At 42.1% G+C, this 17,063-nt stretch overlaps 1 protein-coding gene across 3 annotated transcripts in view; it reads left to right on the top strand.

Moving 5' to 3' along the window:
* Nucleotides 1-17,063, top strand: part of gabbr2 (gamma-aminobutyric acid (GABA) B receptor, 2) — a 909,903-nt gene that overhangs the window by 617,458 nt on the left and 275,382 nt on the right. For all 3 annotated transcript variants that reach the window (XM_080208032.1, XM_080208024.1, XM_080208042.1), the window contains exon 4: nt 14,334-14,435. In XM_080208032.1, coding sequence (XP_080064158.1) covers nt 14,334-14,435 — 102 coding nt within the window. The remainder of the gene's footprint in view (nt 1-14,333; nt 14,436-17,063) is intronic.

Here is a 17,063-nt window from a genome sequence, read left to right as displayed (position 1 = left end):
GCAGAGACGTGAAACAAAACTCCTACATCTATCTATCTTTGCAGTAGAAGATGCAATTTCCATACCAGAAATACAGTGTAACATAGAAACATAGAAGATAGGAGCAGAGGAGGCTATTTGGCCCTTCAAACCTACTCCGCCGTTCATTACGATCACGGCTGATCATGCAATTCAATAACCTAATCCTGCTTTGTCCCCATAACCTTTGATCCCATTCACCCCAAGTTCTTTATCTAGCTTCTTCCTGGATACATTCAATGTTTTGGCATCAATTGCTTCCTGTGGTAATGAGTTCCAAAGGCTCACCACTCCTCACCTCCGTTCTAAATGGTCGACTCTGAATCCTCAGACTGTGACCCCTGGTTCTGGATTTCCCCACCATTGGGAATATCCTCCCTGCATCTACCCTGTTTAGTCCTATTAGAATTTTATGAGTCTCTGAAACTCCCCCTCATTCGCCTGAACTCCAGTGAAAACTAGGAAGAGTGAGGAAATTAAGGTTATTAATATCAGCTGAGATAAAGTACTGGAAAAACCCGAGGGAATAAAATACAACAAATCCCAAAAACTTAATAATCAACACCCCAAAGCTATAAAAGAACACTGGATGAACTAGCTATAATTTTCTAAAATTCTCTAGATTCTGGAACTAGATTGGAAGTTAGCAGACGTAACACTACCATTGAAGAAAAGAGGGTGAGAGAGGGAACTACTACTATAGGGTAGTTAGCTTTACATTGGTAATCAGCAAGTGCTAGAATGTTTTCTTATGTAAATCTTAACAGTGCATTTAGAAAATCATAGTACACTCAATGTCAAAATGGTTTTATGAAAGGGAAATTATATTTGACAAATTTCTTAACATTTTGAGGATGTAACTGGTAGGGTAGATAAAGGAGAAATCTTAGGTGTGGTATACCTGGATTTGCAAAGGCATTAGATAAGAGTATCATGTTAATTAGCAGAGCAGGCTTGACAGACCATAAGGTCTACTACGCCTGCTCCTGTCTTTTGTGTGTTAGAAAAGAGTAGGTTAGAGAGTCTGAATGATTGGCAGCTAAATTGTCTAACCTTGTTTAAGTACTTGTTTAGTTTTCGTTTCTACACAAAATCTTCATCTTGCTGTTGCTTTATTAATTTGTTGTGGTGTCCTATCTCCAATGTGTTTATCCACATATTCAATATATTTTAGACTATTTGATACTTAAAAGGCTTTTGATAGAAACTTCAAATAATAAAATCTTCATCATAGTTCTTTTATAGAAATTTTAGCTATGTTATGAATTTAACATTCATTTTTTTTAGCTGCCATCCAAAATAATTACGTTGCCTTCACCTGGAGGCAGTGGGACAATCTATCTAGAAATTGTTCTTAGCCTTGGAGAGAGGTACACAGCTGGTTCTCTATAGTGCTGTTGATTGCTTTATACTTTCAGCTTAATTGTATCAGCAATTTTGTGATGGCTTTGCATTGCTAATATGTGTGAATTTTCAATTTTCCATTCACCAATGAGCACAAGGGTCCACATGTTCAAAGTAGTAAAATACAAAGTTAGTACTCGTATCAGAAAGTAGTTAAAGTGGATGAAAGTGTGAAAAGTGCAATCTATATGTTTGTAGATGGCATGAATACTTGCACAATGTGAGACCTTGAATACAATGAAAATTGCAGGGAGAGCCAGGTGCAATTGAAGAATGTACCTGGTAGTTCCTTAATCTGACAAACGTACTGTGATGTACTTGGCATTGTATGATGTGTGCGTTCAACACATCACAAATGCGTCAAGGCTGGAAGCAAATAACATTTTTGATTTTTTGAATTGATTTGATTTATTATCGTCACATGTAAGAGCAAAAGTGAAGAGTATTGTTCCTTGCATGCTATGCAGACAAAACATTCCATTTATAAAGAAGGAAAGAATAGAATGCAGAATGTAATATTACAGTCATAGTTAGGGGGTAGAGAAAGATCACCTTCATGCAAAGTAGGACCATTCAAACGTTTGATGGCAGCAGGGAAGAAGCTGTTCTCAAGTCAGTTGGTACAAGACCTCAGATGTTTGTATCTTTTTCCCGAAGGAAGAAGGTGGAAGAGAGAATGTCTGGGATGTGTGGGGTCCTTAATTATGTTGGCTGCTTTGTTGAGGCAGTGGGAAGTGTTGACAGAGTCAGTGGATGGGAGGCTGGTTTGCGTGATGGATTGGGCTACTTCATAGTTTCTTACAGTCCTGGGGAGAGCAGGAGCCATACCAAGCTGGGATACAACCAGAAAGACTGCTTTCTATACCACATCTATAAAAGTTGGTGAGAGTTGTAGCTGACATGGCAAATTTCCATAGTCTTCTGAGAAAGTAAAGGTGTTGGTTGACTTTCTTAACTACAGTGTCAGCATGGGGGGACCAGGATAGGTGTTGGTGATCTGGACACCTAAAAACTTGAAGCTTTTGACCATTTCTACTTTTTTGCCCTTGATGTAGACAGGGGCATGTTCTCCACTATGCTTCCTGAAGTCCTTGACAATCTCCTTTGTTTTGTTAACATTGAGAGATTATTGTTGTTGCACCTGTTCACCAGATTTTCTATCTCATTCCTGTCCTCTGTATCATCATTGCTTGAGATTTGACCCAATACGGTGGTGTCATCAGCAAACTTGAAAATCGAGCTGGAGGGTAATTTGGTCACACAGTTACAGGTGTATAAGGAGTATGATAGGGGACTGAGAACACGTGGTGCATGGTGTTAAGGATGATCGTGGAGGAGGTGCTTTTGCCTATCCTCACTGATAGTGGTTTGTGAGTTAGGACATTCAGGATCTAGTCGGAGGAGGGGCCGAGGCTCAGGCCACAGAGTTTGGAGATGAGTTTTGTAGGAATAATGATGTTGAAGGCTGAGCTGCAGTCAATAAATAGTCTGACATGGGTGTCCTTGTTATCTAGGTGTTCCAGAGTTGAGTGCAGGGCCAGGGAGATGGCTCCGGACCTGTTTCGGCGGTAAGGGAACTGTAGTGGATCCAGGCAGTCCGGAAGGCTGATGTCAAGCCAGTGCACACAAATATTAATCAAGTAACACTGCACTAAAATCTTAAGTTTGGTGTCAGTAGCAGGAGTGTAAGTGGGAGAATAAAACAGACAATAATGGATCAGTTGCCAATTATATGCCTCATTCAAAACATACCATACAAAATACAACCTTGCTGAAGTTGATGGCATCATTCACTATCTTTTTCTTACAGAGGCCATGGAAAGGCCGCATCTGGAATTCTTCATTTTTCATTCCCTTCCATAGTGGTGGACATGGAAGTTCAGAGGATGGTAACTAGATAATATGTAGTTTAGGACAACTGTAGGACGTTATGACTTTGAGAATTATAGCCCTCAATTTTAACTTCCTCAATGAACAGGCATGGGTTGGAGGAATGTGGTTTTGGTAAGGGGGTGGGTGGTGGAATACAAGGTGATAAAATTCTGGGATCAAGTAGCCCAACTCTATTGCCATCTTTTAGAATTTTACAAATACTAGTCAGATCACCAACAAGGCTCCAGGAAAGGACAGTTGCGGATCTTATTAATGTTGAAAAGTACCCTGCTGGCATAATTAATGCAGTGACTTAAATTTAATTGTAAATGATGGGGAATTTCTGGCAGCAGGTCAGAGGTAGGTAAGGCCAATTGGCCAAGGTGGATGCTAAAGTTCAACTCCTTTGTGTGCCAGATGGAACAAGCTGCTACCCAGCAGTCACCCCCTCCCTGCTCAGACCAAAGCCTCAGTATCCTCACTCCTTTACCCACTCTCCACAATCCTTATCACAGCCTGGAACCATCAGACTGTACTGACTGCTGGGATGGGGTGAGATTCGCATATGTGAATGCACGGGATGTAATAACTAAGATTAGGGAGTTATAGGTGCGGATTGTTTTATGGAAATATGATGTTATGATGATAATACTGTGCTATTTTGATATATTTCATATTTCTGTAGGTTACTTTAAAAAGCAGTGTTTTATTGCTGGAGTCGATTTGTCTGGAAAACGTAGCAGATACTAAGAATACAGGATAATTGATTTTAGCTAAGAATGTGTTACTTTGTAGACTTAATGGGCCTTTTGTTTACTTATCTTCTCCTCTAATTTTAGACTGTGGGGGGGATTCTCCCAAACTGCTGCACTGACTTTTTTTAAGCCAGTGGGCCAGGAGCATCATGTAGGGCGTCAATGCATAGAATACATAGGGTTTGTGCCCCACTCGTGTCTCCCAGCGCCAGATCTGCTTCACGCTGGTAATTGGTGGGGAGGGGGGCTAACATTTAAATGATATTTTAAATATTTTTAAATGCTGTCAGCAGGCCTGGAATGAAGAGGGGGAAATAGGGATCCCCCACAAGTTGGGCAGTGTGGAGTGGTGCCCTCTGGGCATGGGCATCCTGGTAGTCCCAACTGTGCTCCCTGGCATTGCCCAGGGGTCAAAGTGTGTTTGCCCAGGGAGTATCTTGGCACTGCCCCTCAGGCATAGGGCAGTGTCAAGCGGGCGGAGCATATGGGGACAGAGACATGGATCTACACAGGAATCGATGGGGGCAGGAGTGAGGCCAGCAATCGGGGTGGGCTGTGCCGGGAGGGTGAGCCTGTAGGAGTGCCTGCACTGCGGGAGAGTGTGGAGGAATTGGTACCACAGGGTAGGGCAGCTGGAAATCAGGGTGGTCCAGGACGTGGAGTTGAGGCTGGCTCGGGTATGGTCAAGGGGACCATGATTGGGCTGTGGGTGAGGAGGTTGTGGGGGCCGCACTGTGGCGGTCCCAGGCTGGCCAGCAATCAAGCTGGCCATGAGAGACTGACAGTTCAGGGCCTCTGCACATGCACAGAGGCCTACTAGTTTCAGCCCCCCTGGGCAAAATTAGACTCTGTCCTCTGAAATCTAATGATATTCATGCTGGTGGTCTCTGCAGTGCGAAGAGTGTGGGAAATTATAGTCTGAACTCCATTGCAAAAAACAATGTGATTTACTCTAGTTTTCCCACAAATTTTTTTGGGAGAATTGCGTCCTAGGTATGCAGCGTCATGGAGTTTCAATTAGGTTTATTGAGAGGGACAGAGTCATGTTGTTAATGGGAGGAGCTAAACTTGCAGGAAAAATCAGTTTCGTTTTCATTTTAAAGTGAACGGCAGTTATTGCCTGGGACTGCTAGAAGAAAGAAGTCTCTCTCTCTCTCCCCAGAGGTTTTCTAAACCTCCAAGACAGGTAACCTAAGAACAAGCTAATATGCCTGTGTTTTGCTAACTAATTTTAAAGAGGGGCTTATGTCTATAAGAGAAATATTGCTAGACTGGAACTGATAGTGATAGGTTAGCAGTTAAGAATTGTATCTTGTTATGTTTAGGTGTTGTTCAATTATTAAAAACTAACCTAATTCATTTGATATAATTAAACTGTTATTAAATAAGATTTATTTTGATTAAAAACTCCATAGTTTATCAGTATAATCACGCCTCGAGTGAAACATTTTATCCTCGCTTTACTATCAAAATAGAAAATTGTTGGGGTTTAGTCTGGCTTCATAATATATCTTGGGGTTTCTAATCTGGTACCCTAACATAACAAAGATCTGATTCAATCAAGAAAAAGCCTGCGTGCCAAATGTTCCTAGTAAAAGATGTTCAGAAAAGATAGGAAACAAAGAAAAGAAGGAAAGGCAGTGGTATAGGTTGGGGAGAGCATTGAAGTACTGGAGAAAGAAGATGTCCCAGAGGTTTTGAGGACAGAATTAGTTTGGCTAAAGCTAAAAGGGTGCAATTACTTTGCTTGGCATAAACTATAGACAGGCAAATAGTGAGAAGAATGTGGAAGAACAAATCTGCATGGAAATGACTGAGAAATACAAACGTTATGGAGTGGTTATAATTGGGGACTTTACCATTGTCCCCGTCTATATTAATCGATGTAAAGAGAGAGAGGGCAAAAGTTCCTAGATTTTTCCGAAAGATTTTCTACAGCAGTGTGGGCCAAATCAATGGCGGATCATTTAGGTGACAATGATCATTGTATTGTGAAGTTTAGGATGATGGTAGAATAAGAAAATAGGTAATCCAGAGTAAAAATAATTAACTGGAGGAGAACTGATTTCATCTGGGCAAGAAAGGAGCCTGGTAGTTAGACTGGAATGAAATGTTGCTGGGAAAAACTGTAGCTGAACAATGGCCTACCTTCAAAACAGATATGGGCTGGACACTGTCACAGTGTTTTTCCCTAAAAAGGAAATGTAATGCAAATAAATCTAGAGCTCCCTGGATGAAAAAGATAAGGAAGAAAATGTGTGCTTATGGCAGGTAAGAGGAATACGGAAAGTCCAGAGGGGAGGTGAAAAAGCACACTAGAAAAGCGAAGACAGATTACGAGAAAAGACTGGCCGCCAACATAAAAGGGAATCTCAAAATCTTCTATAGATAAATATACATAAATGGTAAAATGGTGGTAAAAAGAGCAGGGCTGATTCCGGACCTAAAAAAGAATTTGCACATGGAGGCTGGAAGCATGGCTGAGATATTGTGTGAATGCTTTGCACTTGCTTTGGAGGCAGTTGCTACCAAGGCTGTGGTGATAGAGAAGGAAACTTTGTCACTAGAAGGGTTCAAAATTGATAAGGAAGAAGTGTTGAATAAACTGTCAATTCTTAAAGTTGACAGGATACCTGGACTGGATGAGATGCGTCTTAGGATAGTGAAGGAAAGTGAGAATGGAAATTGCAGAGGCACTGCCCATAATCTTCCAGTCTTCTCAACTCAGAGGTTGGGGCGGGGGGGGGGTTTGCCAGAGGACTGAAGACTTGACATATTACACTCTTATTCAAAGAAGTTTACAAGATTAAGCCCAGCAATTACAGGCCAGTCAGTTTAATGTCAGTGGTGGGGAAGCTTTTAGAAATAATTATTCAGGATAGAATTAGTAGTCATTTGAAAAATGTGGGTTGATTAGAAAGAGCCAGAGTGGATTTCTGAAAGGCAAATGATATTTAACTAATATGCTGAAGTTTTTGAGGAAATAACAGGAAGGATTGATGAGGATAATGCTGTTGATGTGGTCTACATGGACTTTCAAAAGGCATTTGATACAATGCCACACAACAGACTTATAAGAAAAGTTATAGCTCAAGGGACAGTAGCAACATGGACACAAAATTGGCTGAATAATGGGAATCAGATAATGATCAGTGGATATTTTTTGGGCTACAAAAAATTTGTAGTGGAGTTCTTGGTATTGGGATTCTTGGTTCTCCTGATATATTAATGATTTAGACCTTGGTGTTCATGGGACACCAAGTCTGTGGATGATATGAAACTTGGAAATATTGTAAACTGTGACAAGGACAGTGTAGAACTTCAAAAGAACATAGGCAAATTGGTCTATGTGACTCTGTGATTCTGCGGCAGGTCTGTGAATATTTACCTACAACCTCCTGCCACATGTTTGCAATCTCTTCAACCAAGCTATCAATTTGGCTGGCTAGTAGACTGGAGTCTGTTGAAAATTATTGAATATTTGGATCATAGACTTCAGAGAGTTTTGAATTAAGCTTTAAAACAACAAAAAAGATTGGACTTGATCATCTGGATAAGAAATTCAAGATTAATCGCTTTGTGGAGAACCAAGGGAGCTAAGTTACAAAAATATATCAGATGCTTAGATGTACTCTTTTCAGAGTTGCCCGTCCCTCGAGGAACCTGGCTGACTTCCTGTGAGTGGTGTACATCTTTACATAGAGAATCATAGAATCCTACAGTGCAAAAGGATTTGGCCTTTTGAGTCTGCACTGACCACAGTCCCATTCAGGCCCAATTCCTATAACCCCACATATTTACACTGCTAATCCCCCTGACACTCGGGTCAATTTAGCATGGTCAGTCAATCTAACCCGCACATCTTTAGACTTTGGGAGGAAACTGGAGCACGCGGAGGAAACTCACACAGGCACCATAAAATCATATGACATAGGAGCAGAATTAGACCACTCGGCCCATCGAGTCTGCTCAGCTATTCAATCATGGCTGATATTTTTCTCACCCCCATTCTCCTGCCTTTTCCTTATAACCTCCTTATTAATCAAGAACTTATTTATCTCTTTTTTTAAGACACTCAATGACCTGGCCTTCACAGCCTTCTGCAGCAAAGAGTTCCACAGATTCACTACTCTCTGGCTGAAGAAATTCCTCCTCATCTCCGTTTTAAAAGATTGTCTCTTTAGCCTGAGGTTGTGCCCTCTGGTTCTAGTTTTTCCTACTAGTGGAAACATCCTCCCCACATCCACTCTATACAGGGGAGAATGTACAAATTCCACACAGACAGTGACCCAAGGCCTGAATTGAATCCAGGTCCCTGGTGCTGTGAGGCAGCAGTGCTAACCACTGTGCCATCATGCAGTGCACAAAAAGATAGAAGATCGGTGGATTATGGAGATTAGGGTAGTTTTTATAATTTTTTATTCGTTCTTCCAAGGAGGTTGTACAGCTGCATAATGATAGTAGGTGAAGCATGGTACGATGATGCTGGTATGGGACCATGTTGATGAACTAACTGGAGATATGTGTATGCAGTGAATGGTGAGTTTGAGGCTGGAAACATTGGTAAATGTGTGAGAGTGATGTGGTGTATCTGGCTGTTAGGTATGAGTCCTAAGTATCAGGAAACACTGCTTTGTGAGTGATGAGGGTCATTGAGGACCCTGAGAGGTTGGTGTTATGTGATAGGAGATTTTATGTGAAGGTGTATTCACTAATATTATCCACTGTTGTGAGGTTATTAGACATCCTGTGGCATTGGGGCCAGCTCCTTGGGTCCAGGATCATGGAGTCAAACTTCCTGGCCACCTGCTTCCATTGCCTTCGGAGGATAGTCCTCGAGGTTCTCCAGGCTTCCACAGGATTATGATGTCTTTCCTCCTTCCCACCTCCACCATTAATTCCTACAATATCTCATCTGTCACCCTTAAATCCACTGCCTGCAAGAATTTGTACTCCATTAATAGTTTTGAGTAGTTTTCCTCTAAGATAAAGTTGCTGTTAAGAAGAGCAAGCTGATTGTATGATGTGGTCTGCAAACAATGCTGTTGGGGCCTCTTGATGTGTGCAGAGCTTACAGTCAGAAGCAGAGAGTAGCATTGGAAGTGTACTAGCCAGTGTCACAATCATTCTGCCAAGCACAGATGAGTTGGGAATCATGACCCACCGTGCACAATAAACAGAGCTATCTGATTTGTAGCCCTTGAAGTTTTTGATTTGTGAGCTTTACACAAAAAAAAATCAATGCACACTAAATGCCAGAAGACTGGTTTACGTTTTATGTGCCTGAAAATGAATGAACAATAGACTTACATAGCTCAGGTGAAAGAACTGCTTTAATCTGGGGTATCAAATTCCTGTCAGAAGCAATAAAATGTTGCTGCATTTCTTCAGGTTCAAGTGTATGCTTCCAGGTTGGAGTGATGAACAAAGAAACTTCAGGCCCTATTTTACCTTTTGGAGTCTAAGGGCCGGATCCGGGTGTAATACAGATCTGACCCCGGAATCCTCTTTGCAACGCGCCCATACGCATTTTGCCGGCTCCAGTCTGTTCCGCGCTGTGGACGGGGCTTAGCGTTGCCGGAACGATCAGAGCTCTGAGCTACTCATACGCAATTCGAAAAAAATCTGAAGCAGTGTGCCCGGATCAGGAAAGAAAAAAAGCGGAGAGAGCAGCTCTGTGACACAGAGGAGGAGGGGTCACCCACAGAGTGGCAGCGGATGCCCCTGCCCGCACTCCCTCCCCACCGATTGCCCGCAGAGCGGCGGTGGACCCCCCTGCCCCCCCCACCAGAGATCCATCTGTCCCTCCCCCGTCAGTGAACGATCGGGCCTCCGCCGCACCACCAGACAATGATCAGCCCTCTTGGCACCCCGCGCCCTCCCCCCGAGATACATCTGACCTGCCTCCTCCTCCGTCCCAGAGGATGCTCTGACCCGTTCCCCCCCCAGGAGAAGGGTCTAGGTCAGTAAGCCGTTGCAGGCTCTGAAGCCGCTTCGGAGGTCCCCCTGCAAAACAAAAATGGGCTTTGGATTTTTAATTTGCAGGCCGCTTACAGCGCAGATCCGGAACTGACTAGAAGAAGGTAAAGTGGGATTTGGTAGGAGAGTTGGGCGCGCGGTTCATTAAATCAATTTAAATGCACCTGTGCCAAAATCGGGTGTCGGTAAAGCCGCAATCTGCTCGAATTCGGGTGCAGATCACGTTAAAGGCCCAACACTCAAATTTACAGTGAGTTTTTGGTGAAATCGGGCCCTTCATTTTGCATTCTACAAAGTCTCAGTTAAAACTTTTTGATACAGAAACTATTATTTTTGTGATTTTAAAATTTTGTGATTCCTACTTTAATTTGCTGATTATCAACTGTGTTCTTTTTGCTCCTGTGCATTGGAAATGTTGACCTCAAAGATCTATGCTTGTCAGTAGTAAGTAACCCCTCGAAAGCTTGCGAGTATATTATCAAATAAATAGGTTGGACTAAAACCTGGTGTTGTCAGACTTTTTACTGTGTCAGTAGTAAGCGCATGAGGCCCTCCTTTTTAGATAAGGCAAAGTTGGAGAACAAAGATTAAACTTTTCTCTCAAAAACAACCCTGTGTTTCCTTAATTTTCAAAGTAACTCCAATTCTATTGAGTGATCTGGGTGACAATCTATGGTGAGTTCAAATTTTGGCTTTGTCACCTCGCTTGATAACATTGATGTGGAATCAAAATTTTACCTTGATTTATTGAATAACATCTTCAATATACACGTCAAGCAACTTCAAACACAGCCATGCAAAAATTAAATTAAAGATGAATAAAAGACATAGAATAGAACCTTACAGTGCAGGAGGCCACCATTTGGCCCATCAAGACTGCACTATCCACAATCCCTTCCAGGCCCTATCCCCATGACCCTATGCATTTACCCTAGCTAGTCCCCCTGATACTAAGGGGGAATTTACCATGGCCAATCCACCCAACATTAAAATCCTATATTGCTAAAACAAGTTACAAATAAACTATCCTGGCAGCAGGTAAGGTTAGTAACTGCTGGGTCAGGCAATTACTGTTCCATGCTAATCCTATCGCATTTCTGATATCATTGCATATGAGTTACCAATCTTATGAGAACACACTCTAATATCAGTCTTTACTTCTAAAAAGTCATCTAAATTGCCTTTGAATATTTATGATTAAGTTTAGTTTGTGTATCAACATGTAATCATTAACTTTTTGTCTGTTAAACCTTTATTAAGTAACTGCTTAGTTGAACTTTCACCTCTGCAGCCAGTGGCACATCAGTTATGGAAGAAATATCCTATGATCCTTGATGTTGCTTCTGTGAGGCGTGATTTTTAAAATAATATTCATTGTATGCCATGGCATTTACTCCACATGATAAATTGGGTAAATTACCCTACAGTAGGAATTTCTAGTTCAGTGTGATTTATCCAATTTACAAGGCATACTCCATTGTATTTACGCTATATACATTTATACGTGTATAATTATTTGAAAATATTGATCCCGGACTTCAGTTCCAAAAGGGTAGTATGCACCCTGATTTTCAGAAATGTATGAAAGATAGTGGCAAATGCTATCAGAGAATTTAATGCTGGGCTCTAGTGAGTTAATCTTCTAAAAAGTATCCAATATTTACCACACACTATTGGCTAGTTTAGTGCCTTTTGCTGTGTGTTCTCTTGAGGTGGGGATGCCGGTGCTAGACTGGGGTAAACACAGTAAGAAGTCTCACAACACCAGGTTAAAGTCCAACAGGTTTATTTGGTAGCAAACACCACTAGCGAAAGGCAGAGCTCCAAAAAGCTACCAAATAAACCTGACTTTAACCTGATGTTGTGAGACTTCTTACTGTGTTCTCTTGAGTACCATTCACCATTGAGTGTTATTCACTCTCACAGTGAAACGAGTATTGTTCTGTTCAATGTTTCAGTTGAAACCAAGGTGCAACAATTGGAAAAATGTAAGTAAAAGAATAAGCAAAAATAGCAAAAACAAAATCCTAATCTCACTTCAGCATGCAAAATTTCTAAGCCTGACCAAAGCTTGCCCATATAGAAAAGTACTTTTCTACTAAGAGCCTGATTAACTTTGAAGCCTTTGTTAGATCTGATTGCCATCCTGGATTTTCATCGTGGGCTTGAGGACCTTAACAGCACTGAGGAGTCAGAAGCCTGCACTGTGCAGGAAACAGTCACTTACCTGATTTTATGTGTGTGTGTGTGTGTGTGTGTGTGTGTGTGTGTGTGTGTGTGTGTGTGTGTGTGGGGTGGGGGGTGGCTGGTGGTGGTGGGTGTGGGCGTTGGCTTGTCATACAGTTAGTGTATGGTGGGCAGACTGTCAAAACTAGAAAGTTCATAGGAGGCCTTCCAGTTTAGAAGGAACAGAAGTTACCCTTTTAAAAAAATGTGAAAGAGAGGGCACCCCAAGTTAGAGACCTTCTCTGCACCTTTTTAAAACTTCAAGATTAAAAAAATAGACTGAGCAGCAGGGCTACCATTGTGGAAATCCCTTCACCAGGCAGTAGAAGTCACATGGGTAGGGTGGGCCTATAAGCTGTCCTGGTGCACTCAATACTGCACTGCAGTGTCAACCTTGACTTTGAAGAAGAATGGAGTTATTCCCAGTGTCCTAGCTAATATTTATCTCTGAATTAATGTTAATAAAAAAATGTATTGGGTGTGATTCTGTGGGTCTGTTCACAATGGGAGCTAATTGCATTATGGACAATAAATCTTGTGAGAGGGCCATAACGGGATTTGCAGTGCCAAGATCTTGGTACTCTTCCCACCTCCCTCCCACCCTCCTGTCATTGGTGACAACATAATCAGGTTCACACCCTTTGAATCTGAATGAATTAAAATATTATTATATAGCTTAATGTCGTAGCTTCCGATCCCAGTAAATGTTCCCCCTCATCGGCATGACGTCACGCCAGTGGGAATCACTACTGGTTTTCAGAAATGAAAACCAGTCATGATGACCATGCCATGGGTACAAATGTGAGTATAGCCCTCAGCTGGTGGCACACTGCAGTGCCAATGTGGCAGTGCCTGGGGTGGGCATTCTGGGTAGCCCCAATGTGGGGGGGGTATGTTCCCCTTATGTGTGGGGTGGGTTCAGATAGTTGATGGATTTGTACCTGCATTGGGGTGGGGGAGTTGGAGACTGTAAATGGGGGCTGGACACGGAAACTGTGAGGGTGGGGGTGGTTGATCATTGAGTGGTGGGGCACCCTGAGCATTGAGTGGTGAGGAGGAGTTTGTCCCTCTGCATTCAAGGGCTGGGGGTGTTCTTTTTGTCTATTGAGGTCAAAATGTCCTTGGAAGCTTGGGCTGAGGGGGCCTTTAACTTTGAGATTACCACATCCTTTATAAATGTTGCCTTGATTTCTGTGGAACCAGTCATACAGGTTCCATCAGACCTTGCACCATCAGAATGATGGCACAAATTACATGCCCAATTTTTTTGACAAAGTGTCACAAGATCTGGTGAGAAAAAACCAGCTTTGTTTTTAGAGAGAAACGTGTCAGTTTTCCGTCAAATCTTCACACTTGCCATTTTTTTAAAATTTTGCCCATTATATACAAATGATCACATTGTTTGTGGAGGTTTGCTTTGCCTAGTAGGTTTCCTGCATTACAACAGTGATTGCATTTCAATCAGAACTCCATTCACTATAAAATGTTTCAAGCCATACAGTAGTCATGGGAAGAGCAATATAAATACAATTCTATCTTCCCTTTCCCTTATTTTTCAGAATGTTTAGGATTTCCTTACTCTTGATGCAATAAACTCTCACAGATATCAACACCACTAAGACAATTCCTCTCAAATCCTTTCAGTAGCAACAAGTTGTTTGACTATATGCAGAGTATTATGGGTGAGATTGACCCAGGCACATGCATTTTCCAACACAAATCATGGGTAATCATTAGGAACTGAATTTACATATGGAACCTCTGAAGTGGGACTTGAAACTGGAACCTTTGACGCAAAGATGAGAGTGCTACAAACCTGTCTTTATGGTCTTGAGAGAGATAGTTCCATGATCACAAAATCTTCCTAAATATGGCGCATAATGACAGTTCAGATGACGAATATGTTGTTAATTGTTTTAAATTGTTGATGATCTGATTCAGCTTTTCCAGGCTTTGGATTTGGGAAAAAAATACTAAATATTAATCCAACTGTGTGTACTGTATGAAAATCTAATAAAAAGAATGCATCAGTTCTTTTAAAATTGTTATCAATCTTTTCTCTCTCTTCTGTGTTGGCAGGTGAGGAATGATTTGACCAGTGAGCTGGAGAAAGCAGACATTCAAATTGCAGACACTGAGAGTTTCTCTAATGATCCTTGTCCGAGCGTCAAAAAGCTTAGGGTAAGTAACGGAAAATATTAACAGCAAACAAGAAAAGAATGCAAACTCTAAGAAGAGATTTTTGTCAAATATCCACCATCCTTTATTAATCTGTGAAGGAACAGAGGGATAATTGGAATAATACTATTTGTTTGCTTGTGAAATGTTTATTCAGCACAGTTCCTCTGTCTGATCATTGTTGAGATTTTATTAACAACATAAGCTTAGCATTTAGTCAGACAAGAGGGTGGTGCTGCCTTCCTGCTTTCATCTCAGTTGTGTCCATAGCAAGAAGGCCCATTAACAGCCATCCTGTCCTAGTACCACTTGAAGACCTAAAGTGGGCCATTAATGACCACTTAACCACCTCATCTCACCACCACTAGTATTAAGCCAGCAGCAGAAGGGGATGGATATTGTTATTCAGTGAACACAACAACTATATCCTGGTGTGTTTGCTGGCCAGTTCCTGGTGGGAATTGGGAAGACTCGTTCAAGGGCACTTTATGCCTCATTGAGGTACCTGGCATCAGGTACGGGGTAAGAGTGTTGCTAAGAGCCACCTGCTGCCAAACCCCCTCTCTCCCTTCCCTCAAGACCTCCACCCAGCAAACCCACTCTCCCCCATTGTGGGGGACCAGTGATGATACGCAGCCTTAGAATGGTGTCATACTGACAGCTGCCATCGCATCCCAGTCAGTGGTGCTGCTGTTCAATACAGCTGCCAGCCTTTGATTGGCAGGTGGAACATCTATCTCTGAGGTCCTTGCTCCTTTAGTTAAATGCCTGGATTGCACTTCACTGGGCTAACCTTTCCTATGCAAGGCAAGGCGGTGCTCCTATCAGCTCTCCAGCCAATGGGTAAGACCCTCATTGCCTCCATTAAATCCAGCCCATTAACTTTGCTTCTATCTCCACAGATGGTGCCAGACAGCTGAGTATTCCCAACATTTGATGTCTTTATTTTGCATTTTCAACATCTGTGGTATTTTGCTTTTGCATGACTCTGGATGTTAGATGCAGGCGGCATTGGAGTCAGTCATGATACATCCTAGATGCCCACCAGCACTGAAGCTTACCTATCAAGAATAGCCATTTGGATGAGTCATTCCAAAAAGATGCTTGTACTTGAGTCTTGCCGTAGAGAGGAGTACAAACTTGATGAGAGACTGAAAATATATTGGTCCTGAATTTCCTTACCATCCTCCGCTTATACTTTTATTGCATGAAGACGATTCAGAAAATTTGTGTTGCTTGCAAAATGTTGCTTTTGTGCTGTTTCTGAGTTTGGTGCATGTTTCCTCTCATATTTTGGCAGCTGAAATGAAAGGCTCAATGAGTTGGGGCTTGTGGTCTGAATTGTAAGAAAGAGTAGACTTGGCTGACGTGTATTGTGCCTTTGGAACACAGAGTCTTCCTGTCACGGTTGTTCAAGTTCCAGCCTTGATTGGTGCTTATACCTCAGTGGTCTGCCAAAATATGCTGTGAGCTTTGGACTGGGAAGGAGGTGAAGCTTTGGGAGAGGATGGAGTGTCAAAGGAAATGGGCTTGTTGGCATGAATTGTGAACAAGGAAAAGCTCACGTTTCAATCGGGAAGCATCAAGTTTGTATCGACATTGAGCAGGAGATTCTTCACTCTTAATGGCTGAGCGTGCTGCCCTGTAGGGCTGGGAACCACAGTCAAGTTTGGGAGCAGTGTCAGCAACTGATATACAGATCCAGGGATGGGGGTGACAGCAGGGTAAAGAAACTTGGTAAATTACAGATTGGGGCCTGAACCAAAGGATTGAATCCTCATTAAAGAAATGATGAAGGGAATACAGCAGGGAGAAAAAGCATGGTTGAGGCTGGAATGCTTAAGATAGTCCCAGTAGGAAGGGATAGAACTGAATTATACTTTGGTAGCAGATTAATGGATTGGGTGCAGGGAATTGTCATGGTTTAAAATACGGTAACAATGTTAGTCTAGCCATCTGGTGTCACAAGGTTAGCATGGACTCTTGGTAGAATCTGGTACACAATATCATGTAACTAATGTGTAGGTATCAGCAACATTGGAGACGCCACTGCAGCAAATACACAACCCTACAATATTACAAAAACAGGCATAGGGTTTATAAATAACCAAAACCATCATGTGAACCATTTTGTTTAAGTTATTCATGTGCCTTTCTGGTACTATTTGCTCTTGTTGCCTTTTTGGATCCCTGATGTTGACAACAACATGCTTTAAGCTTGGAAAGATAAGGACCGGAATTCAGCGACATTGTCTGCTCTACCGCCACTGCCAGCAGGAATGGAGAATTAGGTGCTCAGCCAAATTTCCATTTACAGCAGCAGGGCCAGAGAATATCAGCCACCGACAACATCGGAGAATCCTAGTCAAGAGCTCTTTGGGGGCAATCTTACCAGCTCGTTATATCGATCGATCAACATGGCAAGCCGGTAAGGTCGCGAGAGATCAGAAAAAAATACGGGTTTGTGCCCGTTTTCTTATCTTTCGCAATCTTACAGGCCCTGGATTACTGGCATGATAAGACTCACATCCGGGAATGTTGCGAGCTGATTTTAATATTTAAATTCTTATTTTACTAATCACTAATCATACTGAGTCCTGGATGCAGTTGTCCAGGCTCATTTGCCTAAAC

Source organism: Carcharhinus amblyrhynchos, chromosome 2, assembly GCF_965287045.1.
Source record: "Carcharhinus amblyrhynchos chromosome 2, sCarAmb.v2.hapA, whole genome shotgun sequence".
Lineage (NCBI taxonomy): Eukaryota > Metazoa > Chordata > Chondrichthyes > Carcharhiniformes > Carcharhinidae > Carcharhinus > Carcharhinus amblyrhynchos.
Note: the sequence above shows the minus strand (reverse complement) of the source record. Positions and strands in the feature narration are given on the sequence as shown.